This window comes from Dacryopinax primogenitus (genome assembly GCF_000292625.1).
Source record: "Dacryopinax primogenitus strain DJM-731 SS1 chromosome Unknown DACRYscaffold_26, whole genome shotgun sequence".
Classification (NCBI taxonomy): domain Eukaryota; kingdom Fungi; phylum Basidiomycota; class Dacrymycetes; order Dacrymycetales; family Dacrymycetaceae; genus Dacryopinax; species Dacryopinax primogenitus.
Window position 1 is genome coordinate 231751 of NW_024467223.1, and position 23752 is coordinate 255502.

The following is a 23752-nucleotide window of genomic DNA, read 5'->3' on the forward strand; positions in this document are numbered from 1 at the left end:
CAACAGCAAATCATTGCTAATGTAGTACATCATGACCGGACGTGATCGATCAATCAGCATGGGGGAAAAGTGCCACCTTACCATTTATACCGTCCCGGCGTAAATGCTTGTCTCAGTGCAAGGGCGACTCCAATTTCGACCAAACTTGCAATGATGGTGAACACACCAGAGGCCCGCATCCCGCTAATTCGATATGGCGCAGTTGGAGTAGAACTTGAATTTCCAGTGTTGGAATCGGGGTCGATCAATGCCATAGTCACAGCTAACAATACGATACCTCCAAAGGAGAATACCGCGGATGTGAGGACGAAGACACGCAACGCCCTGCGTGCGTTCATGTCACGATCCAGATCGATAGAATCAGCACCGAGTATGATAGCTATGGAACCGGCAGCAATCGAACCACATACAAACATCGATGAGGTCCATGCGAGAAGAACAACATCACCACGCGTTCCCGAGAACACGGCTGACCATGCAACTGATGCTCCGAAAAAGGAGATGGCCGCTAATGTCGCGAGGTTGGTTCTATAAGTTCCAACAGAACTGAGAGATCCATGCACCGTGACATGCCCATCCTGCCCGATCACGCCTTTCTCGGCGGTTCTTTGTGTTCGAAGGGGCGTCTGACCTCGTCTCGTCGCACGTCGAATATACTCTCTTGTACGGGTCTCCGAAGTTTCGTCTATTCCTCGTAACCCCGGACCGAGCGTTGCAGATGTAGTTGATTGCGCGATAACTTCAGGTGGAGGAGCGGTTTCTGTCTCCCGAGATGTAATGACAAGATCGTCTAACGCTTCGAGCTGTAGATCGATCCATTCGTAAGCTAGTGCCAACCAGCGATACTCGTTTGCCACTTCTGGCGGTGCGACTTGCTGCCAGGATGATAATGGTAGCTTTGCGACGGAATTGAAAAAGGTCTGCCATCGAGGTGTCATATCCCACCAGAAGATCTGGAGATTGTCGATACCGACGGAGATGCGAATGTCAAGATTCTTATGGGCGGGAACTGTCAGATCGCGCATGCGAAGTTCTCGAAATTCCCGCCTGTCTTCTTGCGCATAAGCAAAGTTTCGTATCAAGACGTTTGTGCATGTCAAGGGGGATCTTTCGTAGATCTCAGCGCTCTCCGACAGTTGCAACGCGAACCAAGCGTCCTTGCTTTTCATCCATCTAAGAGTCTCGAGTTGTCTATCCAACTCCAGAGTAGGCGTGTCTCTCGAAAAGCCTTCCATGGCAGGCTTGTGTTGAATGGGACCAGCGTAAGTTGGGGAGACAGGAACAGGAGTTGGCGCCTCATTGGCGGGTTTCAGGCTTCCACTTGAGCTTCCAGCAGAGTGATGGAGAGACGAACAAGGTGAGCCCGCCGTCGTCGCGACAGTATGAGCATCGCCGGGGACGATAGAATCATTCTTTCCATCGTTGGAGGGTGGATTTCCCGCTCTTCTCTCCAACGACACCACGGCCTTCTGTCGCACTTCGGGCGGCTCAGAGTTTCCACCTTCCGACATTGAGTTTGGTTGGAGGGAGGGATGGTCCTTTAGCTGAGGAATTGTTAGAATGTTTCAAGGGAACACGGGGAATAGTGGACCTCCTCCGTATCCCCGCTCAATCTAGTGGTTTTATGCATCTAGTAGTATAGTTCAGTTAATGTCGACAACACCGTGCAATTCATGATGTCAACCGGCGTCTAATTGCGCTTACACCGCATTATGGCTGTGTGAATCGATTTCACATCAGACATGGGGCTCTTGATAAGGAGGTCCCTTCCGGTCACCATGCCAACATCCAAGCTAATATGTGATTACTAATACGGTTGCTCGTGTACCTACGAGATTTCACCCGGCTGTGTTCGTACGGTGGCAAGATAAAGGTCATCCACGGCTGTGGCTTGCCGAAGATTGAGAGGGGATTATAAAATATAGAGCGAAGCTGAGCAAGTACGGCAAGTAGAACATGGTGCTGTCCTTATTCGACAGCACGGCGTTGGTAATCGTCAGAGCTATCGGACAACAGTTGAGACATGTGTTGCAGATGCATCACGTAGAGACATACTTAAAAGACATGTTGAAGCAAGGAATGCTACCAAAAGGATGAGCTCCTTTCGCAATACCGGGTGAAGTGGGACGTGCCATCTCGATAGAGAACCATCATCAGCGGGGAAGGTTTGTACACTGGACTAGATAGCATCTTTTCGTACTCGCAGGAGAATGTCGACTTACAGTATCGAACTCCTCTAGCTACAGTCATTACAAAGATTACTTCAAGATACGTAAGTCAATTATCAAAACGCCTAGGAATGGGATACTCACAGCCTTCGTATACAGCCAAGCAAATATATGCCTTTAGGGCGGCAGAGGCGGTGGATGGCGTGTTCGTGGCCCCACAACCAGGTAGAGATGGGAACGCGGCGTTTCCATCTGGCAGCAGCCCAATCATGCTATACACCATGAAAGTCAGGACGACAACCGTCACCGAACACCACGCGATTCCGACAATGGCCCCGCATATTCGGCCGCGGTCCCATATTACCCAAGTACGCAATGCAAGGATGAGGCCGGCGCATAGAAAACCAATGACCGTTGTAGCTGAAGCTCAGCGGTCAGGTCCGAGAATTGTGCAAGACGATGGCCATACTCACATACAAGCCAATACATGACTATGCTACAAGACAAATTCGATACTGGATGTCCATATTCAACTATTTGCAGAGGATCAGAAGAGGGTGCGGGATAATCATCTAATATTGAGCTCACCGAAGAGGAATCCAACGACGTCGATCGAGCCGAGGTAACGTAAAAGGCAAAAGAGCACCTTTCCCGGGCTCCAACTGGCCTTCCAAACCAATTCTCTTTCTTGCTCAAAAGTCAAAATATAGTCATATATCTGTGGAGAACACTCTGGTTAGTATATAACTGCAGTCGGCATTGGAGCACTTACGAGAAGGCTAGCAGCGATGCCTGAGAAATCATGAGCAATGTTCTCCCAGCAGTTTGAATAACTAACATATACCATACTGAATGACGGTCAGGCCGTGTTTTCGACGTGAGGGAGCTGAGACTTACGTCTGCAGAGGTCTCAATCTGAGACAGCTGTTCCAGGATACCAGACATACGTTCTAGATCCTTGGATTGAAGAAGGTATAGTGAGTGCAGAACAGCACGTACCACTCAAGGTGCAGGCTTATATACCTATATCCAGCGCCTGCCTTATGTGTGAAGTCGCCGCTCGGACATGCACCGTTGCAGATAACCGGAGAAAATAAACGTCTAAACCTACGCCGGGCATTCCATAGATGAAAGTGACACGACTCTACGGGTTCAAGGTCCTAACACTGGCACGGCACGAGAGGAGACACAATGGAAGCACCAGTTGCAGCATCTGAAATCCATCGGGATCAGACACATAGGATATATGACGATTCCATCTGATAGATTTGTCCTATTGCCTGAAGTCCCACGGAGCTGTTCACAGACATTTTCCAGACGCATATTTGTTGCCACGTTCTTCTCTCTCTGATCGACAGCAACTGGAGAGATGGATTGAGCCAAAACATGTCTCCCACAGGACTTCATGATCGAGAGCCCCAAAGCATTGAGTCGAAAGCAATCCCCGAGCTTTCCCCACTTGTAGTGGGTGGCCGTCCCACAGATTCAGACAAGAGTACTAGTCTCTTTGCTGAATGATTGGACGGTGCTTTCTGCACAAGTAAATTGATAAGCACACTCTACAGGAGCTCGAGCAGGAAATAGTCTGACAGGAAGGACCGCAAAACCCTGGATCTAGTGATGTCATCAGAAGGACGGAGGCAAAGACTGTATAACTTTGCCTTCTCTTCATCGTTCACCTGTACCCGCGGCACAGAATCGATAAAGAGATATACCCTTATACCACTGCCGTGCATGTCAAAACCTTTGACAAGAAGAGGATAGACTATGCCACGAGCTGATCTCAGACGCTGAGCTCAAGTCGAAGACATCACGCGATGGAGTGACTTGACTGTTCGCGGCTATTGACGGAATGAATGAGATCGCACAAACAGATCAACCAAACAGAGATGCGCCACAAGACATGCGAACGATGAGACCAGAGCGCCCTTTATCAGCACATGATCGATCGTGAATTACAGACACCTGCCAAATATATTAGGAGATACGTCTGATTGGCAGCTACTTTCTTCTGTCTATTGTAACAGTGGCGTGTCCCAGACACTGAAATCTTATATCAAGACTCCTCCTGGTCGCTGGATGTCATTCACCTCCTCTTTCTCGTCGCCTCTGCACAACACTTGACAGACATGGCAAGCTCGGGATCTTTTTCACCAATCGAGGAGGTTGCAAATAACACCTTCGATTACATTATCTGCGGTAAGCCTCTCCCCGTGAGATACGTTTACACGCGCCCTGATCTTGATTCTTACCTACAGGTGGTGGTGTATGTTGAACTTGTAATGTTCTACGTGCTTGCTTCTCATTACTTCATAGACTGCTGGCTTGACACTCGCCGCACGCCTTTCGGAAGATCCTTCCATTTCTGTCCTGGTGCTCGAGGCTGGGCATGCGAACCTGGATGATCCTACGATCCTCGTTCCGGCGCAGCACTTGACCCAGGTTTTCGACGATCGCTATGACTGAAAGTTCTTCACCGTCCCTCAGAAGCATGCTAACAACAAACCGTACCTTTGGTCGAGGTAGACATCATCTTTCACTTGAGTTTAGATCATTTTAATAACCGTGAGAATTAGGGGGAAGAGCCTGGGTGACTCATCCGCGATGAATTTCTTCATCTATATGCGTCCGCCCATCAAAGACATCGATGGTATAATCCGTGACTACCACTCGTGGGCCCCTCACTGATGTTGTGGTAGATTGGGAAGCGCTTGGAAACCCAGGGTGGAACTGGGAGACCCACTTGAAGTACACGAAACGTGCAGAAAAGTAAGTAGTTCGTATCATTCCTGGCCACTAGCTTAGATGCACGGTACAGGTTCACACCTCCCACGGCTGCACAGACGGAGACCTTCCATCAGACGTATGATCCTGAAGTCGTTGGAACCGAGGGGAACCTTCAAGTGGCTTTCCCCAGCCTTATCATGGACGGAGAAGTTCCGTTCCAACAGGTCTGTTCTGCTGCTACCAAGTTGTTGTCTCGCGCCTCATTTCCATAGACCGTGAAGAATACTGGAATCAAGATACTCGATGGAGCTGCGGTAAGCTGACTTGCTCTTAAATGAGTCTCAGGCTGAAATCATGATAGCTGAGCGGCGATGTTGGTTACTTTGAGCCATCTTCTATGCATGGACTGACGACGATCAGGTGAACGGTGCATGGATGGCAGCCGCAACGATCGGTACAGAGGTTGCTCATCTACGTCACTCTGTGCATTAAATCCTCTCTAGATCCCGTCAAGAAGACGAGGTCGTATGCTGCCACGGCACGTGCCTCTTCATCCTTCTGATTCTGATCGTGTACTGAAAAGGATTAAGGCATTCTACCTTCCTTACCGAGATCGCTCCAATCTGAAGGTGATGGTGGAAGCGCACGTGAACAAAGTGCTCTTTGCAAGCGAGCGCCCTAACAACCTGCTCATTGCTGAAGGAGTCGAGTTCACCGTCGCCGGCACTAAGCATGTCGTCCATGCTAAGAAAGAAATGATTCTTAGCGCGGGGCAAGTGAGATCATCCTGTTTTCGCTGACCGCAGTGCCAGAGGTATCAAGTCGCCTCAAATCTTAGAACTATCTGGTATCGGGGACCCTTCCATTCTCACTCCACTGGGCATCGAATGTCTGAATCTACTCCCGGGGGTGGGAAACAATGTCCAGGAGTACGTCTTCTATCCGACCTCATTCGGTAAACAAAGGATTTTGAAGTTCCATCTTGCACTGACAACGCATCCTGTAGAGTTGAACGATAAGGAGAACGGGTGGAATACTCTGGATAAGCTGAGAAATCCCGAGTCAGCGAAGGCCGAGATGGCGCTTTTGTGAGCCGATATCTTCTTCATGCGGAGGATTCAACTTTGAACATGTTTATCTGACAGCAATGAGAAGCGGCAGCAAGGCCTTTACACTATGAGCCTAGCCAACGTTGTATTTACACCATTGCAGCAAGCGTCCCCGATCGCCAATGATCTCATCACTGCACTTTCGGTCAAGCTTGAGCAAGCTAGGAAGGACGGTCATATCAGCGATGCGCTGTGGGAACAGTACCAGATGCAGCTCTCTCTTGTCAAGAGTGACAAGGCAATCGATCTAGAGCTCGTCACACTTCCTTACGTGAGTTGTCTTGCCCTTGTTTCGAATAATGACAACTAAGCGTTATGAAGTACTGTACTACGACGACACCGCCCGAGGAAGGCAAGGCTTACATGACCATCCTAGCCGCTCTGAATAGCCCCTTTTCCCGGGGTAGTATTGTAAGCTAGATCCTGTTCAGTCGACAGTTCTCCTTCTCATAAACACAGCATGTCGCTTCTTCAGACCCAGAACAGCCTCCGCTCTGCGATCCGCATTACTTCGAGAACGATTTTGGTAGGGATATGGTCCGTTCAAGTAATTGTATTCGCGGGCTGAATCTCTGTCTAGACATGCAGGTTCTGGGGGAGGGGCTCAAGTTTATCCGCCGACTGCAAGACGTAGAGCCTTTCAAGTCCATGATCGGTGTGTTAAGCCGGGTAATGGACAGATATTTGATTCTGACATCTTCCGAAGTGAAGCAGATAGATCCCAGCCCCAAGCTACAGACTGATGGAGAATTGCGGAGTAGGTCCCGTGCATTGTGGAACACTGCTTTTACTTAAGCTCGTTTACAGACCACATTATTAGCGAACTGAACACCACATTCCGTGCGCAGTGATTATGTATCTCGCCACGCCTCTCATCGCAGATACTGCTGGGGCATGCTCGATGCTTCCTCGGGAGAAAGACGGCGTTGTAGATTCTAAGCTGAAGGAAGCATGATTGCTTGTTCCTGTAAGGGTGACCGGCTGATGTCTGCAAAGGTCTATGGCACAACCAATCTTCGCGTGGTCGACCTATCCATTGTTCCACTCCACATAGCGTTTCACCCTCAATGTGAGTGATGTTCAGTCGTCTTTTGTGATACAACTCAGAAGCTGTCGTAGCGACTGTGTACGGAATCGCTGAACAGGGTGAGTTTATTCTTTTTCTTGCCCAGCAGACAGTTGAAATGCATCAAGCCGCGGATATCATCCTGCGCAAACTCTGACCCATGGAAGGTCAGTGACAGAATGGGATGGGATCGTCAATATGGTTGCATTGCGTAGCAGAAATAAGATATTTTTGGTACAAGACATTATGATTCGAGAAACTTGAGCAGAGCCGACTCCCCCTTCTTCTGCAGTAGTCGCCGCACGGCTTGCAATCTGTTGATTTCCTCGAGGGGAAGAGAAGAGGCATCTTCCTCAACAGCCTTGGACGGCATTGCATGATTGTTTTGATGACTGAGCGTGCGCTTGAGTGAAGGCAATCTCAGCGTGAAGGATCCATCCTCCTTCTGCTTGACAGTGATGCCCGGCTTTGGTTGTGGGGAGGAGGGTGTAGAAGATACAATCATGGGGGATGACGGCCGAGAAGACTAAATCGAATGAGTCCCCGTATGAAATACGCATAATGACAAACAAACCGGTAACAACGCCATGTGTACATCGTTCTTGAGCTGCTCACGTGCTGAAGACAAGATGCTACCTTTGGCCACAGAACCAGGGGTAGCGTTGGAAGGTCTTGCAGAGCCTGTCGAGCTACCATTTGTCTTTGTGGCTGAACGAAGCACCTTGCGGGGCATAGGAGGTGTAGAGGGACGTTCGATTTCGTGATTGGTCCGATCTGTCAGAGGCGTAGACTGGAATATCCCCAGACCAACCGGAAGCTCAGGAATGTTCGGAGCAGTTCCGTGGCTAAAAGAGACCAGTATCTAGATTTGAAGTGAGCAGACCGTTCTCAGCATGTTGTCAGCACATTCACCTCGGCTGCATCGTGCTCGTTGATGTGTCTCTCCCCAACTTGTTGTGGTGGGGTTGACATCCCTCTGAGCACAGGAGAGGTTTCAACCGCAGATGGTGGGAACTTGTGGTCTTCCTCTAGCTGCTCGCTAAGGGTATCGCTCAACATATCCTCGTCCGACACAGAACTGAGGGAGGATAGTGAGGAAAGAGGAGATGAGAAGGCACTGTCGAGGCCGGCGGTTCTCGTTAATGCTGGATTGGGGAGTGGCGTCAGTACGTCGGTTGGGGCTACGGACGTGCGGACAGATCTAAGATAGGTTAACAGCGGCTTGAAGAGAAACAACAGGGGATACGTACTCTGTACCAGCAGGCTCTGGTCGCTTGCCTTGCAACGCATCCCAAAAATCGAGAATGATGGTCTTCTCCGGTATCCGATACCGCTTCCCATTAATGACGACGTTCTCCACTTTCATGGAGGACAGATCTTCCTCAGGGAAGATGACATCGATGATGCCATTATTTGGTTTATTTCGCTGGTTGACATCGACAGTCTTGACACCTTTAGCAGGTATGCGTTTCATAGGCTGTGAAGGCTTGTCAGGTTGTATCATCTCACTAGTGGATAGCACAAACGAAGAGCTGCTCCACATGTAACGGACACTGCCATTTCTTCCAATTCGCTGGCGGGTGCACTAGAGGTGGCTCCAAACAATCATAATGCCAATGCTGGCTGCAAAAGTCACAGGAAATGATCGGTCGCGTGATGGTTTTCACAGAGCCCGCGCGTGTCTTACGCTGTGCTTCGGGGAGGGTGACAGGAACGGCGGGGCCTTTGCATTTGTAGCATAGGATTGGTTTGCCGTTCTTGTCCTTCAGCCGGTATGGGTCGCGCTCCTCCACAGCGCCGTATTTGCTAGGAAAAAATGAGAATGCGGTAATGGGGGTTAGATTTCCAGCGCTCACTTTAGTCGCCCTCCTCGTGCTTGTCCTTGTTGTACATATTCACCAGTCAGGCCAGTAGTTACTATAAATCCATGAATACAAGATCATCATAAATGGGAATGGAACACACCGCTCTTGAAGTACTCGCGTATTGGGTCTGGTAGTTTGAAGATTTTGGGCGACTCGCTTTCCACCTTCTGGGCAAGTGCACCAAGAAATCGATTCGTTAGCTTGGGATGTGATTTCTACGTACCGGCTATGAGCACGCGAAGGGAGACAGAAAGCACGACTGCTCACGTGGTTATACAAGCACACGCCGCAGTACCACTTGTCCTCGGGGATGTCGTCCAATTCGACAGGGGGGTTCAAACATAAGAAATGGTAACTTCTCGTACATCCATCACAGCAGATAAACTCTCCGATCCCGCCGCAAGTCTCGCAGTAGTCCTTGTTCATCTGTATCTGAAAACGATCCCCACAGGGCATCAGCTGAAGTGCCACGTGTATGCGGCGAGGGGCTGGCTCACGGGTTCGCCCTCCTTGATAGGCTCTTTCTCCTTACCCTTGCCCTTATTTTCCACTTTTTGCCTCTTTGGCGGGCGCTCGGGGGCGTCATCCACCTCTTCAACGGCGTGTGTAGTGCCGGATGGACCTGCTACGGGTGGAGGAGGTGTGGAATGACTCCCTGGAGCTGGAGAATCCGTTGCAGGCCGGGATGAGCGTGTTACCCGCTGGACGCGGTTTACCGCTGTAGATTTTGCATTTGGCCTGATCGCACGCCCAGACACGAGGAGACGTGTTGATGTTGCCGAATGGTTATCGTGTTATTGTTATCGACGTGACGGGGCGTGACAGGGGACAAAGTGCATCCGAGGCGGGAGACGAAAGTTGCAGAAAGCAGTCAGCAAAGCTAAAATGGTGCAAATTACTCGACATACCCCAGCGCAGCCCCCCTTGTATTCCTCTTCGGCTTTACCGGTTCTCCTCCTTCTCCCAGCACCGTCGGAGGGGGAGTTTCCAAGCTGCCCGCCCCAGGCGGTAGGATCCCATGTCCTGTGTAGGTCGTGCCGAGGTCCACGCTGGGGAGATAACGGTTGGCGCCCGAGCGGGTGAGGATGGGCAGCCGCTGGCCGTGGTGCGACGAGGGGTTTGTCACGTAGGATAATGGAGGAGGGGCGGGCATGAGCTCTGTCGCGAGAGAAGGGTCAGACGTTGGGAGGTCGGCGGGCTGCCGTATGGCTGGAGGTGGGTTGAGCGCCGGAAGTGATAGGGGAAGAGAGGACATTGCGGGTATTGTGTATCACTTGAATAATGGTTAAGAGGGGTAAGAGCACCTTGCAAGATATCAGTTAACAATAGGTGTGCGGGCAGGGAAGAGACGTACAGGCAGTGCAGGATGATGGGACGGCACCGCGCGAGGATGCAGGCCACTCAATTTAGCACCCAAAGCGTTGTCCAATTTTCAATTTTGCGTGATTAATATCCAAGTTGGAGCGGACGTCCCAGGTGGTCGCCAGATGATAAAACGCGTACAATGTCCAGACAGTAATTGTGCAGTTAGCAAGATGGAGTCAAAGTGCTAGCGGACTGAGGGAACAGAGTAGGCACAGGTCATGGAGGGAAAGTAAGTGTGCCGCGCACGACGGGGCCTGCACGTCTGTCACCGTTCCCTCCCGACCGGCGCATCACAAAACCATGTACAGCAGTGATCAACACTAGGCCATCGGAAGTATGACGGTGGATAATGCGTGGATAAAATAGATTACACGCTGTGAGTATTTATCGTAGGAATCAACAGCGTCTGTAGAGTGCTGTGCCCGTCCCAGCGTCCATGGCCCACAGTCCGAGGGTAAACAATACACGGCCGTCGTCCAGTTCAACTCGACGAACAATCGACGCCCTCCTACCCACCGTGTCTGTGTCACTGTAGATCCGTATCTCATCTAGAACGAACAAACAATCAGTAAAGAGAGTCTTCTGCAAGCAGGTGACCTACGTAGACAAACCCACCGCCTGAGCCCCCCGTACACAAGCAACAGGCTACCAATCCTCCCTCTCCACATCCCCACTAACCATCCTCCCATACTCCACCAATGTCCTAAAGTACTTCATCAGAGGTACTCCCCACAAACAAGGAAAAATACACACGTAAACCAAGCGCCTTCAACGCCTTCCTGTCTTTGCTTGTCTTCCGCCCACTTACGGCCAGCTTGGGCAATCGCTTGGGCTTCTTTGTCGTGTGTTGAGAAATAGTGAAGGAGGGCGGGGAGGTCTGATAGATCTGGCTGGGTACAAGCAAGGGAAAGAGGATGTTAGCCACTTTGCAGATGTTTGGAGAACAGGAGAGAGGTGCTTCCTCCTAACGTGGGCATGGAGGTGCAGCCAAGGAAAGCAGACGTACCATCACAGGCACGTAATGCACCCAAGCCCTAGCCCGCTCTGTGGCCCAAGTCCTCCACATCCCCGCTCTGAAAACCAACGCTCCACTCAAGAGCATCTCCGGAAATTCGAATTCTTCGTTATCGACCGCCAAGTCCAGGACCCATTTATGCCGTGTTAGTGCGGGTTTGTCTAGTCCTGTAGAGGGTGAGGACGGAGGGGAGAAGGAGACGTCTAGCATGCCGCTGAGGGGCTCGGGCAAGTCGGAGAGGAGGAACCCACGGCCTCGTGCGAGGAGGGTAGGGGGCTGGCGTCTTGAAGGGTGCAATAGTCGTTGAATAGGATGAATCTCATCAGACTTCGGGAAAGGACCGCGCTGTGCCGTAGTTAGTACAGATGAGGGTTTTGGGGGGAGAAACGGACCCAGTAGAGAGCAGACTCCCGTTGTTCCCAGGGGACGTCGCCCTCCCTCCACTCTCCCCTTTCCCGATCATGCTTCACTTCCGCCTCTGGCCAGCGCATGGGCAGGATAAGATCCGTGCTCCCTCCTCCGCCTACGAATCCCAACACTGGAGCTGCCCAGCCTAGAAGACCCTCTTCGAACCACCCCGGGTTGACTTCCTTTAGCCACTGGTGGCGGCAGGGGTCGAGACCCTCCCTTGGCCAGTAGAGGAACGTGAGCCCAGGGGACGGGGGTGAGGAGAGCGTTGCTGGTGAAGAAGGAGGGCAGGAGGAAGAGACTCGGGAGGCGGAGGGGGGAAGGAGGAGGAGGTCGTTGTACGTGCTTTGAAGGGGTGTGCCGCTCGAGTGGGCGGATGCGAGTATGTCGTGTGTGGAAACGGGGAGCGCTTGACGTGGTCGGGACTGTTTCGACCGATGATGAGCACGGTATATGCGCGTAGGAGAGCAGTACACACCGCGGCGGAAATGGTGACCCGCATATCCTGCATCTGGGCTTCGAACGCTCTCACAACCGTCAACACCCCTGCCGCCCTCTCTCTCACTTCCTCCCCAACTTCATCCGTCGTGCCCCACTCTACAGTCACCCGCCCGCCATCAAACACGAGTGTGAAGGTGAGCGGCTGTGTTGCCATCTGGGACTGGAACCGTTGGAGGGCGGAGGCGGGGAGAGGGTCGAAGATCATGAGGTTTGGTGAGGGGAGGGGAGGCGGGTGGACGTGCCGTTGGGCCCAATGACGGTAAGCTACATATATGCGCATTCAAACGTCAGCAACGTCCGTAAAACAGGAAGAGTGCGTCACCATTCGGTACTGCTCTCCCCGCCTCTCCTTCCCTGTACTCGTCTTCCCACTCTGCCATATCCCCCACCACCCTCGCGCGTTCCTTCTCCCAAGCGCCCTCCGCCCTCTCCAATACCTCCGTCACCGGATGCTCAAACGCGTCCATCCCAACTCTGACCAGTCCGTCCGAGCCAAATGTGTGTGTCATCCCTTGAGGTAAAGACGCCTGCTGTGCAGCGAGGAGGGCGTTGTCGGCTCCTCCGTCGTCCTCTGTGAGGTGTGCGTCGAGCCATCCCAGCCGGGAGTCTTTCGTTCTGCTGGTGGAGGTCGCACTTCCCGGGCTGTCTGCTCGCCCTGAGCGTGAGTAAAGCGTCCATATTATCAGTCCCAGGAGGAGCAGAGTCCACAATCTGGGCGGGACAGCAGCAATTGTGCGCCTTATTGGGAGCGGTAAGGGCAAGGAGAGCAGGACCCGCTGTAGACGCTTCGAGATGCCCGACCGGGGGTGAGTGGTAGTAAGTGATTTGCCCACTGGCAAGAGCGGTGGTGGCATGTTGCTACTGTCGTTGTCGCCGTTCTTGTGGCCGTCGTCGTGGTTGTATGTGAGAGAGTGTGAGATAAGTGTAATCGACAAAAAGTACAACAAGCGCCCAATAGCGCTGTGTATGTTTTTCAGTCTTGGCTCAGGGCTGATCGCGCCCCGAAGACACGGAATAATTACAATTCTATGTATTCTATTTCAATTTATATCCCCACAGCCCTGAGCAAGCACAATTTATTCCGAACTCGTGTGAAAAAAGACATTATTAATAATTCAAGAAGTACAAGAGCGGTGATAGTGTACAGTGCTAAATGTCATCAATAACATGCCTTTCTCAGTCTCTCTCAGGCGCAGGCAAGCTGACCCCCGGCGGACATACCTGTCTAACGTTAACATTAATCCTCTTATCCGCCAAATACTCCGCAAACTCCTTCCACCCCTCTTGATCCTCATCGCCCAAGTCATCCCACATCCACTTAGGGAGCGTCCCCTCCAGCACCCGGGGGACACCATGGTACCACCTCCTACATGGCCCGCTCATCAGAAGTGCGTCCCCGCTCCTCAACAACACAGCTCGGGGCTCGGTCTCCCGCGTCGGGCCACCGATGAGGAATACACACGCGTGGCCGAGGGAGAGGGATACCAGCGGTCTCGTAGCGTCCAGTTCGGAATGGTCGATATGCGCCATCAACGTATCAGACAGAGAGTAGAAGTTGACGATCCCCGCGTCCGGGGTGTAGTCGTCTTTCCACCCTTGCCAACCGGGGGCGCTGCCTTCGGGTTCACCGTCTGAAGGGATGTACACTTGCTCCCAGGGTACAGAACGCACGACTCGGGTACAGCAGTCTGCTATGAGCGGGGGGACGGGAGGCGCAGGATGCGACAGGTCGTAGGTCTTCGATGTCCAGTGGTAGGAAGCACCCAGGCTAGCCCAGCGGAGCTTGTGTATCAGCCCGGACGCAGGTGCGGGGGAGAGGTTGGGGGAGGGCGCAGCGGTCGGTTTTGTAACCAGGAGGGTGGAGAATGAAGACTCCGAGGCAGGCGGGTTGGAGATAAGGGTTCGACGGCCTTTCCCAGCTTGTTCGGACGCTTCCTCTGCCGCATCGCTTATAGCAGAGGTCGCTCGGGGTTGTACGACCTCCTCCCTCGCAGCCCAGATGCCTGCAGAAGGGACAAGATAGTGTGTATCTAGGTTGGTCTCGTTTGGTGCTCGAGCTGCTTGTTCGAGGCAGCAGCGGACTAGAGCACGTTGTTCGCCCTGAGCGAGGAAAGAGGGGAGGATGACAAGCCCTGTTAGTGTGGACTGTTACGAACTCATACACATGATTGGCCCAGAGGTTGCTTACCAGGCACAGAGGGGACCACGTACCCCTTCCCCTTCCCTCCTTGCAAGCTGATCTCTCTCACCTCGCCTTCCCCCCTACTCCCTATCCACCAACCCCTGCTGACCTCCCCCTTCCTCTCCTCTTCCAGCAACGCCGAATCCAGTGCACCCCTCACATCGTCAACAGGCGGCGGGAACCGAGTCTTGAACTTCTTTTCCTTCTCCCTGAATGCCGAGTGGGCAGAAGCACGCGGTTGGAGTGTGCGCAGGTGTTGTCGCAGCTGGTGCCGATAGCGCGCGGAAGTGGTGTCAGGTGGGGAAGAGGGACGTATGGGCTCCTCAGGGGGTGGCATAGCGCCCCAATTGTTTTCGTCAGTTTTCGATCTCCTGCGTTGCACGATCTGTGAGTTCCGAGAATGTCGTTCCTGCTTCGGTGGAGGGTCAGTTGACTTCCCTCGACACACTCCAACCGGCAGAACCTGTCAAGCCGGTCAAAAGAAGAGAACCGCTCACCGAGAAAGGAAAGCGGTCGTCCAAATCGGGGTTGATAAGCCTGACGTGTGTGGGTGCCGACGGCGGCCGCTGTTCTAACTTTGGGGTTGTGCTAGCGCCTCGGACGGGACCGGTTGGGGTTTATGCGCTCAAGCGGCCTCTTGGGTATTTTTGCTAAATAGTGGGGACACTGACAAACTTGGGGATATCGACAATTTAGAGATGGTGGTGGCGAACAAGTGTTGAGAAATTTCAATGTTGACCAGAACAAGTCACGGTGAAAGTGGACATGAAAATGGATCACGTGAAAAGACAACCGTGAAAATGTGATTGGGCCGCGTCTTGCCGTTCCTGCTCTTCCCAAGCTCGCACTTCATTTCACACACTTTCTGAACTCCTTATATGGCCTTCGGCTGCCCTTATCCAGCCTTCGAAGGTTCTGCCGCTCTCGAGAAACGATTGCTCAGGGCCTCCAGCTCGAGAGTTTGAGAGAATATTACGGATTATTACCTCTAGCGAGGATGGAGGAGATGGTGACGTGTCTCCCTCTTGTGAGAGAGATTAGATATTCTCTCCTCCAAGTTTTCATTGTCAAGCGAAGGAATCCTGGGTTGCCGCGGGATCCGCGCGTGATCCTCCCCGCGATCAGCGCAGCTCATGCTCACAACGAGGTGGGGAAGCTGTTCTCGCTGGGTGGGTAGATGGACGTGCGTGGGGAGATGTGGAGACAAATACCTGGAAGAGGGATTATGCCAGCTCATCCTTAGCGTGTAACTAGGAATCCTCCTGGTGGGGAGATATACTGAGAACTTGCAGGTTTTCAGGAACTCGGAGATGGGAGGTACGTGGGCGGCGTTGGGAAGAGCCGTCCGGGGTAGTGGATCACCTGAGGGAACGGAACTTCGACTAGCCGGTTATCAGAATATCCGTTGGGCGCGAGTGTGAGTGAGAATTACTACGTTTTGCGGGTCCCTATTATACACCCGGATAGGTGAGGATAGATTAGCTATTGTAAATTAAATATTAATGGATGTTAGTCCTAATTCACCATAGGATTGCTTTGGCTAACAGTCACAGCCAATCTATCCTTGAGGGTGTCAAGGAGTCCTATTCTGTTCTATCCTGTGTTCTCAGATAGGACTCTGTCCAATATCCAGGTATTCAAATATGCACATGCCCTTACTTTGATTATGGTAACCTTCCATCTTTCCAAGCTATGCATGACTGTACAGCAATATATTATTATTATTACTATATTATTCCTTTTTCTCCTGCCCAGAAAATTCCCCATTCTTCCTCTTTCCCTCTCTCCTAGTCAACCAGCATGCAAGACAGTGCCATCTGCAAACTTGCCAAGCATGCTGGTCTATCTTTTGCAGATACAAAGGCAATGTTAGAGGATGGGAGTGAGGATAATGAATCTGACAGTGAGTGAGTATATATCTTGTTCCCTTCAGAGTCCTCCACTCACCCCATGTGCAGTTCCAGTACTACTAGTGAGGTTAGGCAGGCATCTACCCAGAATGCACATAGTAGCACTTCCACTACCTCTGGCAAGGGTGATCATGAGGGTACTGGCAGCTCTACAAATAAGCAAGTCAAAAACACCATGGACAAGATGATTGCATGCATGGAGAAGGCTGAGATTGACCTTGTCTGACTGCAGACAAGCCACCCACCCTCATGTAAGAGGAGACAACCTACAAAAAGGAACAAGAACTGGTTGGCAGGCAGAGAGGGAGATGGATGGGAAGAGGATGGTGGATTCAGTGACAATGACAGGTACCACAATATTGTGGATGTTCCTACAGGCCAGCTCACAGATGATGCTGAGCATGATCTCTGCAATTTCCTGATGGTAAGCTCTCCCCATGACTACACCCCACCTCTCTCCAACTCCTCCACTCACTTCTTAACAGGGGCTTGTATGTCGCAAGATGTACAAATGCATTGGAAAGCAGAAGGGCATGCCCTTCCCTAGCAAACACAGTCCAGTTGCTCCCCCTATTGAGGGTCAGGATGCTCCATTTCTTGTCCCTGACTTCCATGAGAACATTGACTTGCCTGACAATGTCTGCATCCAAGCCTGTGCTGCTCACTCAGTCCTAGATAATCATATGGTGAGTCACTCCAGCTCTCCCCATGACTACACCACTCACCACTATCAGTCTAATCCCTTGGTCAACAAATGGTTTGAATCCAGTTGGATGCAACTTCATGTGCTCCAGAAGTTAGCTCACAAGAGCTTCAAGAATATGAAGCATACTTACTGGGATCAACAAACTGTAGTGAATATGACAAAGAAAGCCATTTGTCTCCTCAGCAACAAACATGCTGAGTGTCAGGGCACTGCCTATTACCACCCCTGGCCATCCATTTTGCCCTAGGAGCAATGAAACAACAAGCCCCTGGAACTTCCTGTGCTGGTAACTGCCTTAGGATGATGGCAGTGGCCATACAAGACATTGTGCAGAGGACACCACAAGACTGCTGTGTCCAGACACTTGGGGTGAGACATAGTGGTGCTAAAGGCCCCTACTGGGAGTAGTGGGATGCAAGATGACACTTGTAGGAGTCTCCACAATTTATTGGAAAGGTTTGGGAGGCCTAGGGGTGTTGCTAGGATGTCTATCTGATACTTGTAGGAGTCCCCAAAATTTACCTGGACTCCTGGGCTTCTGGTGAACACCTACAAGGTATATGAACAGTAGTACAGTGACACTGTATCCCTCAAATTTGATCTCTGAGGAAACTCCTTAGTCTACAAGCAGTTTCTAAGTCATCTCATTGTCTTGAACCCCCTTCTACACACACCTGAACACCCTGCTCTCAGAAACCTGCCTTGACTCCACAACTCTTCCTACACTTTTCAGCTATCTATAACTGACTTATAACACCCCCCAGGACCCCCCAGTGACCCCCTTGGACCCCCCCAATAAGCCAGCTGGCCCAGGTGACGTGGATATCAACTAGTACTGCTGGTTAGAGCCACTTTCAACCACAGTAGACCCCCCAGCACTTCATCTATTGTTTGGGATTAGTGTGTGGTGACCTTGCTAGACCTAGTGCCCTCACACTGAGTGATGGAGAATGGTACTTTCCTTTTTTGCCTGATGTCCATAACATGAGGCTCTGACATCTTGTGTAGTGCCTCAATTGTGTACAAGATGGCTTCAAAATATTCACCCAAAACAATCCAGACCTTCAGCTTGATGTCACTGCAGTCTTGAACAAGCTCTTTCACAAGGACTGGGTTGGAGATGAATGGTCAGGAGATGAAGATGGAAAGCAGACTGACACACACTATGCCCACATGGCTTTGGCACTCAAGCTCACCAAAGAGCAGAAGGAACAGTGCATGTTCAAGTTGTGGGAGCTCTGTTGCCCTGTGTGGATGAGCCTTGCAGTATGTCCAACCAGTTGTCTTGCCTAGATGTTCACTTACCAACTTCTCAGTGGTGGCAATGGCTGCAAACACTCACTCAGCTCCAGTGGGACAGCAAGGTGGCACATAAGCAGGACACATTACAAGTTGATCTCAGACACACCACCAAGCACATGCCATTGATGGATTGCATGCTGTTTGACTTCATGCTTGATCCTGATTGGAAAGCAGAGGAAATGACACAGTATGAAGATGACTTTTCTCCAAGATCTTCTCTTCCTCCTTGTCTGGCCAGTCAAGGTGATTGCATTCATTCTCTCACAGAGGTCAACAAATCATATGTTCACTCCAAGTACCACATAAATTAATTCTTTGTATTGTTCAGTAAAATATCCAGTGTTCAATGGCCCAAACTTACTTAACTACATTGATGTAGTAGTCAGGAGAGCAAAGCAGTTGTCCCACACATTTACATTGCTCAGCCAGACTAGGTCACCCATGAGTAATTTCCTCATCTGTGTTTGGTCATACAAGATCTGCTCACCTTGCTCAAGCCGACTGTCACATGAACTGTGTCTGTCATCATAACCAGCACAACATTCAAATTTGGACCTTCTTCCAAATCACACTCCATGTCCTCTTTGCTGAGGTCCTGAACCCACTTTGGAACCATTGTGGTAACCTCAATCTCACATTGTGCTGCCATTCCATCCAGCTCACTTGCCAACACCAGCTTGGGAGGACCTATCTCTTCATCTGTTCAATACTGGCCAGGTGTCCAAAATTCAATTTTGAGTTCATGGCTGCAAATAGAAATCAGCAAGATGCATACATGCAGCAGCATACAGAAGAGGAACACAACCCATGGTGTGAGAGGACAAGTGACATAGTTGTGGGTAGAGCAAGAGAGGAGCAGTTCAGTTGTGGAGAGGGTTGTGGGGAGGGCTGGATATAGGAGGGGCGTAGTCATGGGGAGAGCTGGAGAGAGGAGGGGTGTAGTCATGGGGAGAGCTGGAGTGAGGAGCAATCAAGAGACAACCTACTATTTACAGTATACCTGTGCATAGGCAACATGTTGTCAGTCTTCATAAGGCTGAAGCCAATTGACCACAGCAAATGTGTTCTCCTGGGGTAAGTTTGCCTGGCAGTGCACAAAGACCCCTTGAAGTTCTCCAACCCACTGTGTAGCATCATGCAATCAATAGAGCACAAGGGAGCTGGACTTGTTCTTCTTCAGCTCTTCAACTGCAAAGACCTTTTGACCTTCAAATTCCAGTCCCAGGTAAAAGTCTGCAATTCTATTCAGGTAATGAGTTCCTCAAGGAGCAGGACCTCATAGAGGGTGCTGAACATTGAGATATAGAGGAATGTCTCTGTACCATTTGTACAACCTTGAGTACAGAGTGTCATCTAGGTCAACAGGAGTTGGCTTGCCTACTGCAAAGAAACTTGATCCAGGAGATGAAGTATGTCATTGCTCGTTCAGTTCTTGGGACAGCTCAGCAAGCATGCCTAGTCATGCAGTGTTCCTAGCTCATCCCTGAATTTGTTGAGCTACAAAATGACCAAGATCATCTTGCTTCTGCTCAGCCATTGAATCAGCCTTGGAAACATTAGAGAATGTATTATCTATATCAAGAATGTGCTTTACCATCCTATACAGGGCAGCCTCACATGTGAACTCATGTGCAAAGGTGATCTCCAACATCCCATGCTTATGCCCATTTGTCTCAATGGATTTCAATATTTTGTTCAACCTTTTGAACAGAAAGGTCCAGAATCCATTAAGAGTACTGAAGAGCCATATTTGGTCAGGCATATGCATGAGCCAATGAAACATCAGGGTCACATTTTCAGATCCATAGATCTAAGATAATATCAGAGTGGTGTAGTTGTGGGGAGAGCAGAACATACTTTTATGAACTCCCTATAGAAATCGTGATACAGCAAGGTGGCTCGATTGATTTTGTGGTCTGACAGCTCCCAGTGGAGGAAGATCTTCATTGCCATTGCCATTTTGAGAAAGTCATCGGCTGCCTTGGGTGAGACTCTTGGTTTTTTGTCTTCCTTGCAGTCTTTGGCAGCTTGACTTAGAACAGGAGGAAGCTGTGTTTAATTTGAGCTTCATGGGGTGGATAATATTGTGACTTGCTATGTACAGCAGCTGGACCATAAAGAATGGCCAATGACTTTCACTTGTCTGAAGTCAGATTGCCTGTGGAGGGATGTCCCACCTCTGTGGGCAGCTTGGCATACCAGTTTGGCATTTCAAACTATCAAAATGCCATTCAGTCATCAGAAGCATTCAAGATTGCTTTACTTACTGCACACAGTATACCATGGAGCTCAGAGAGCTCCTTATCTTGACTGCTCCACAACACTGACTCTAACTTGAGCTTACCCCCTCACACCCATACTGAGTACCAAAGAGTGTGAGTCAAGCCAAGAAGAAGCAAGTGCATCAGGTCCACCACACACATTGAGATAGGATCGAAGTAAGGAAGCCAGTGGAACTCAGACCAGCATACACCATATTGTGTAAAAAATCTGTCCGCTGTCTTCTTGTTGGAGAAGTCTTGCATTGTTTCTGCCTTCTCTTTGTGAGCTGGACCATATCTGGCTGGAAAACAGGTCCAGCCATTGCTGCCCAGATCCACATGTGGAATAGTGCATTTTGTGCACAGCACTTTCTTGTGTGAGTGGTCTGCAAACCCTCCCATCTTGCACATTGCAGGATGATCACAAACAATGGCAAGAAGAGCCACATGCACTCGCCAACCTAGATAAGGGTTAGTTTAGGGCATGTAATGGTGGAGAGCTGGTGAGAGGAGAGGTGTGTAGTCATTAGAAGAGCTGGAGAGAGGTGGGGGTACATACCATCAGGATGGAGAGGAGTTTGAATGATGACCCCCTGCAGGTACAACCTGAGTAAATCATCTACAACTTCTCTCAGGAATCATTGGAGTTGCTTGGTGTCAGGTTCCTTTGGCCCAGGCAGGACAGCAATCAACAAAAGGTTGTGCACTCAATAGCACAGGTGAGGCAGTAAATTAGCAATGCAGACAGAGAGTACACCCACAGGATGGCTCGGCAATGAGAATGGACTGAACCAATCCAGCGACAGGAGTATGCCTAGGTGTAGCTCTCATAATTTGTGTGCTTAGTCTCTATTCTTTGGAAAGAATGGCCTCCTGAGGGAATCTTGAAGATCTTGCCAGATTTGTCCATCCTGGAGACAAGTGTACATCCCCTGAACACTTGGGATATTGAGATAATTTTCATAAGCTTCCTCCATCTCATGTTGCTGGAGAAAGTTGCTGAGCTGATTGGATAGAAGGTCCAAGGGAGCTCTGCATCAGGCTCTTGGTTTGGTGGATCTGGCACTCTCCTCATATAACTTTGCATGGCACACATGACATTCCTGTTGCCATGCATGATCTCCTGTGATCTCAACATTGCTCTCCTCTGCATCCAGGTTGAATTCCTCCATCCCAGCTCCACATATTTGCTCTGGTTCCCAGCAGTCAGGACAAATTGTTTGCATGCAAAAGTGGTCCAACAACCTGAAATGTTTGTATACAGAGTTCAGTGTGCAGGGGGGCACTGGACCAGCACTACCTCCCCTGATGGACTTGGGTAAGATTCCAAAGGTTGGCAGGATAGCGTATAGTATCATGAGTGTCATATTGACTGCAGCATGAGCAATTGGTATCTTGCATGTAGGAACATCATTGCAAACACAAGGCACCCCATGGCTGAGTTAGGATGCACATTATGGTAGTGTTTCTCCAGGAGGTCGCCGCTGGCCCCTTGGACATCTCTTGTGTCCTAGGTGAAGAACACTTCCTTGGTGGGTAGTGCAGTCATGGGTAGAGGTGGAGAGACATATGGTTCGTTTGTGGGTAGAGCTGGAGAGAGGAATGGTTCAATTGTGGGTAGAGCTGGAGAGAGGATGGGTTTGATTGTGGGTAGAGCTGCAGAGAGGAGGGGTGTAGTTGGGGCAGAGAGGAGCAGTTTGGTTGTAGGTAGAGCTGGAGAGAGGGCAAGTAGTGTTGCAGTACTGGGGTTGGTTGCATATGGCCAGTCCTCTGCTTCCCATCCTTGATCATACCCATTCAAATCCACAACAGTCTCTGAGACTTGTTGTGAGTTGACTAAGCTTGGGACAGAGGGTTGGTGGGGCACTGAGTGCTTGTCTTGCTGATAAAAAGCTTTGGAGTCCACAACCCAGCTTCACCCTTGGGGACCACTGATGCATATACAGCAAGAGCACTTGCATCGGATTGTGCCAGACATGTCAGCAGATGTTGCATTCACTGTCCACATGGCTTTCTTGAGAAACTGGACATGTATTGAGTGCATAGACCTTGGCTTGTGCAGCATCTCTCATCAAATGTCTGGTACTCAGAGTACTAGTACTACTGAGTACTGCTGTAGTGTGTAGTCCCATTAATCACTACCTCACTCTGGGAGTCCAGTATATTACACACCTTGGCCAGTACTAGTACTAGTACCAACATCCTCCTCAACTCTACATCCCTAGCACCATCAAATGCAAGTACTCCTGGTCAGCCTATTTGCTCCAACTGTCTAGATGGTTTCCATGGCATAACCTGGCACATTGTTTCAGGGGTCCATGATCCTCAAATTAATGGGTCTGGATCTTATTGAAAGTACTTGGAATCAAGCAGTTTTTCAAGAGCTATCCACAAGGATGAACAGATCTGGAAACACCCAAGATGAGAAAGAAGCCTGTCAAAAATTTTCTTTGATCTGGCAAAGTGGAAAGGCCTAGGATAGGTCAAGAAGCATGCACATGTGCCATATGACCTGATGGGGGAGGCGAAATAGATTGGGCTGGGGATCAGGATAGCTGTGCCAGACCTGGCCATTGGAATATGGGATGAACAAGTGTATTAACAATCAACAAGCTGGCCCTACAGGCCATTTAATACATAGGGTCACTGGAATGCAAATGAGCAACATGAAGTGTGTTGTGATTGCCCTGTGATACATACAGGATTGATATATTGTGGAAGAGAGGCAGGCATTGGAGGGGAGGAGTGTCAGGCATTACTTGACACCCAACACAAGGAGTGAGTGAGCCATGCAAACATGTTGCTCTGGGAGTGACAAGGGAGCGGATAGTTGTCACATTTGTGATCAATGATGTTGTGTTTGCTGGTGGGAACAGCCAGATACCCATGATGTGCATGGGTTGTGACAGTAACACCACTGGACAATCCTCTAACCCTTGTACAGGTACTGTTACTAGTACTGTATGAAGGTGGAGTACCTGGACAGGTGTTTCCAAACCCCTGCATGATCTTGCCGGTGCCAGTCAATGCACAAAGTCAAACCTCATTGACAGAAGGTATGCCAAGCTGAAGTGCCTCCATCTCCTCACCATTCCAAAAAGTGGGTATTTTGAACCTGGACAGGTCTGGTTCAGGCTCAGGAACTTGGGTAGGGGGGGGGGGGGGGG

At 50.4% G+C, this 23752-nt stretch overlaps 8 protein-coding genes across 8 annotated transcripts; 2 read left to right on the forward strand and 6 right to left on the reverse strand.

Moving 5' to 3' along the window:
• Positions 1–77: 77 nt before the first annotated feature.
• On the reverse strand, positions 78–1511 carry DACRYDRAFT_112452 (uncharacterized protein; the record flags this gene model as incomplete). The annotated part of the gene is made up of 1 exon (XM_040769420.1): positions 78–1511. One exon carries the CDS (start codon positions 1509–1511, stop codon positions 78–80), a length of 1434 nt encoding a protein of 477 aa, XP_040623735.1.
• A 766-nt stretch (positions 1512–2277) lies between these two features.
• On the reverse strand, positions 2278–2886 carry DACRYDRAFT_59962 (uncharacterized protein; the record flags this gene model as incomplete). The annotated part of the gene is made up of 3 exons (XM_040775599.1): positions 2278–2594; positions 2642–2701; positions 2757–2886. Coding segments are annotated over 3 exons (507 nt in total), but the record flags the coding sequence as incomplete, so codon positions are not given.
• Positions 2887–4297: 1411 nt separating this feature from the next.
• DACRYDRAFT_112454 (uncharacterized protein) lies at positions 4298–4634 on the forward strand (the record flags this gene model as incomplete). The annotated part of the gene is made up of 3 exons (XM_040769421.1): positions 4298–4367; positions 4427–4434; positions 4485–4634. The coding sequence occupies 3 exons, from the start codon at positions 4298–4300 to the stop codon at positions 4632–4634; spliced, it is 228 nt and encodes a 75-aa protein (XP_040623737.1).
• A 138-nt stretch (positions 4635–4772) lies between these two features.
• DACRYDRAFT_112455 (FAD-linked reductases C-terminal domain-containing protein) lies at positions 4773–6855 on the forward strand (the record flags this gene model as incomplete). Its single annotated transcript, XM_040769422.1, has 16 exons — positions 4773–4818; positions 4868–4937; positions 4987–5119; positions 5168–5209; positions 5257–5268; positions 5316–5349; positions 5399–5420; positions 5479–5671; positions 5718–5850; positions 5902–5983; positions 6041–6275; positions 6326–6415; positions 6464–6530; positions 6585–6659; positions 6711–6761; positions 6812–6855. The coding sequence occupies 16 exons, from the start codon at positions 4773–4775 to the stop codon at positions 6853–6855; spliced, it is 1329 nt and encodes a 442-aa protein (XP_040623738.1).
• Positions 6856–7314: 459 nt separating this feature from the next.
• DACRYDRAFT_119885 (uncharacterized protein) lies at positions 7315–10190 on the reverse strand (the record flags this gene model as incomplete). The annotated part of the gene is made up of 10 exons (XM_040770885.1): positions 7315–7596; positions 7645–7932; positions 7983–8271; positions 8321–8547; positions 8597–8876; positions 8927–8987; positions 9036–9150; positions 9203–9367; positions 9433–9673; positions 9844–10190. 10 exons carry the CDS (start codon positions 10188–10190, stop codon positions 7315–7317), a joined length of 2295 nt encoding a protein of 764 aa, XP_040623739.1.
• A 465-nt stretch (positions 10191–10655) lies between these two features.
• On the reverse strand, positions 10656–13078 carry DACRYDRAFT_102747 (uncharacterized protein; the record flags this gene model as incomplete). Its single annotated transcript, XM_040767661.1, has 7 exons — positions 10656–10848; positions 10902–11003; positions 11054–11190; positions 11307–11660; positions 11708–12148; positions 12202–12488; positions 12547–13078. The coding sequence occupies 6 exons, from the start codon at positions 13076–13078 to the stop codon at positions 10946–10948; spliced, it is 1809 nt and encodes a 602-aa protein (XP_040623740.1). The 3' UTR covers positions 10656–10848; positions 10902–10945.
• A 285-nt stretch (positions 13079–13363) lies between these two features.
• DACRYDRAFT_97473 (uncharacterized protein) lies at positions 13364–14743 on the reverse strand (the record flags this gene model as incomplete). The annotated part of the gene is made up of 2 exons (XM_040777458.1): positions 13364–14356; positions 14413–14743. The coding sequence occupies 2 exons, from the start codon at positions 14741–14743 to the stop codon at positions 13401–13403; spliced, it is 1287 nt and encodes a 428-aa protein (XP_040623741.1). The 3' UTR covers positions 13364–13400.
• A 5202-nt stretch (positions 14744–19945) lies between these two features.
• Positions 19946–20134, reverse strand: DACRYDRAFT_30212 (uncharacterized protein; the record flags this gene model as incomplete). Its single annotated transcript, XM_040774333.1, has 1 exon — positions 19946–20134. A coding segment is annotated over one exon (189 nt), but the record flags the coding sequence as incomplete, so codon positions are not given.
• Between the last annotated feature and the right edge of the window lie 3618 nt (positions 20135–23752).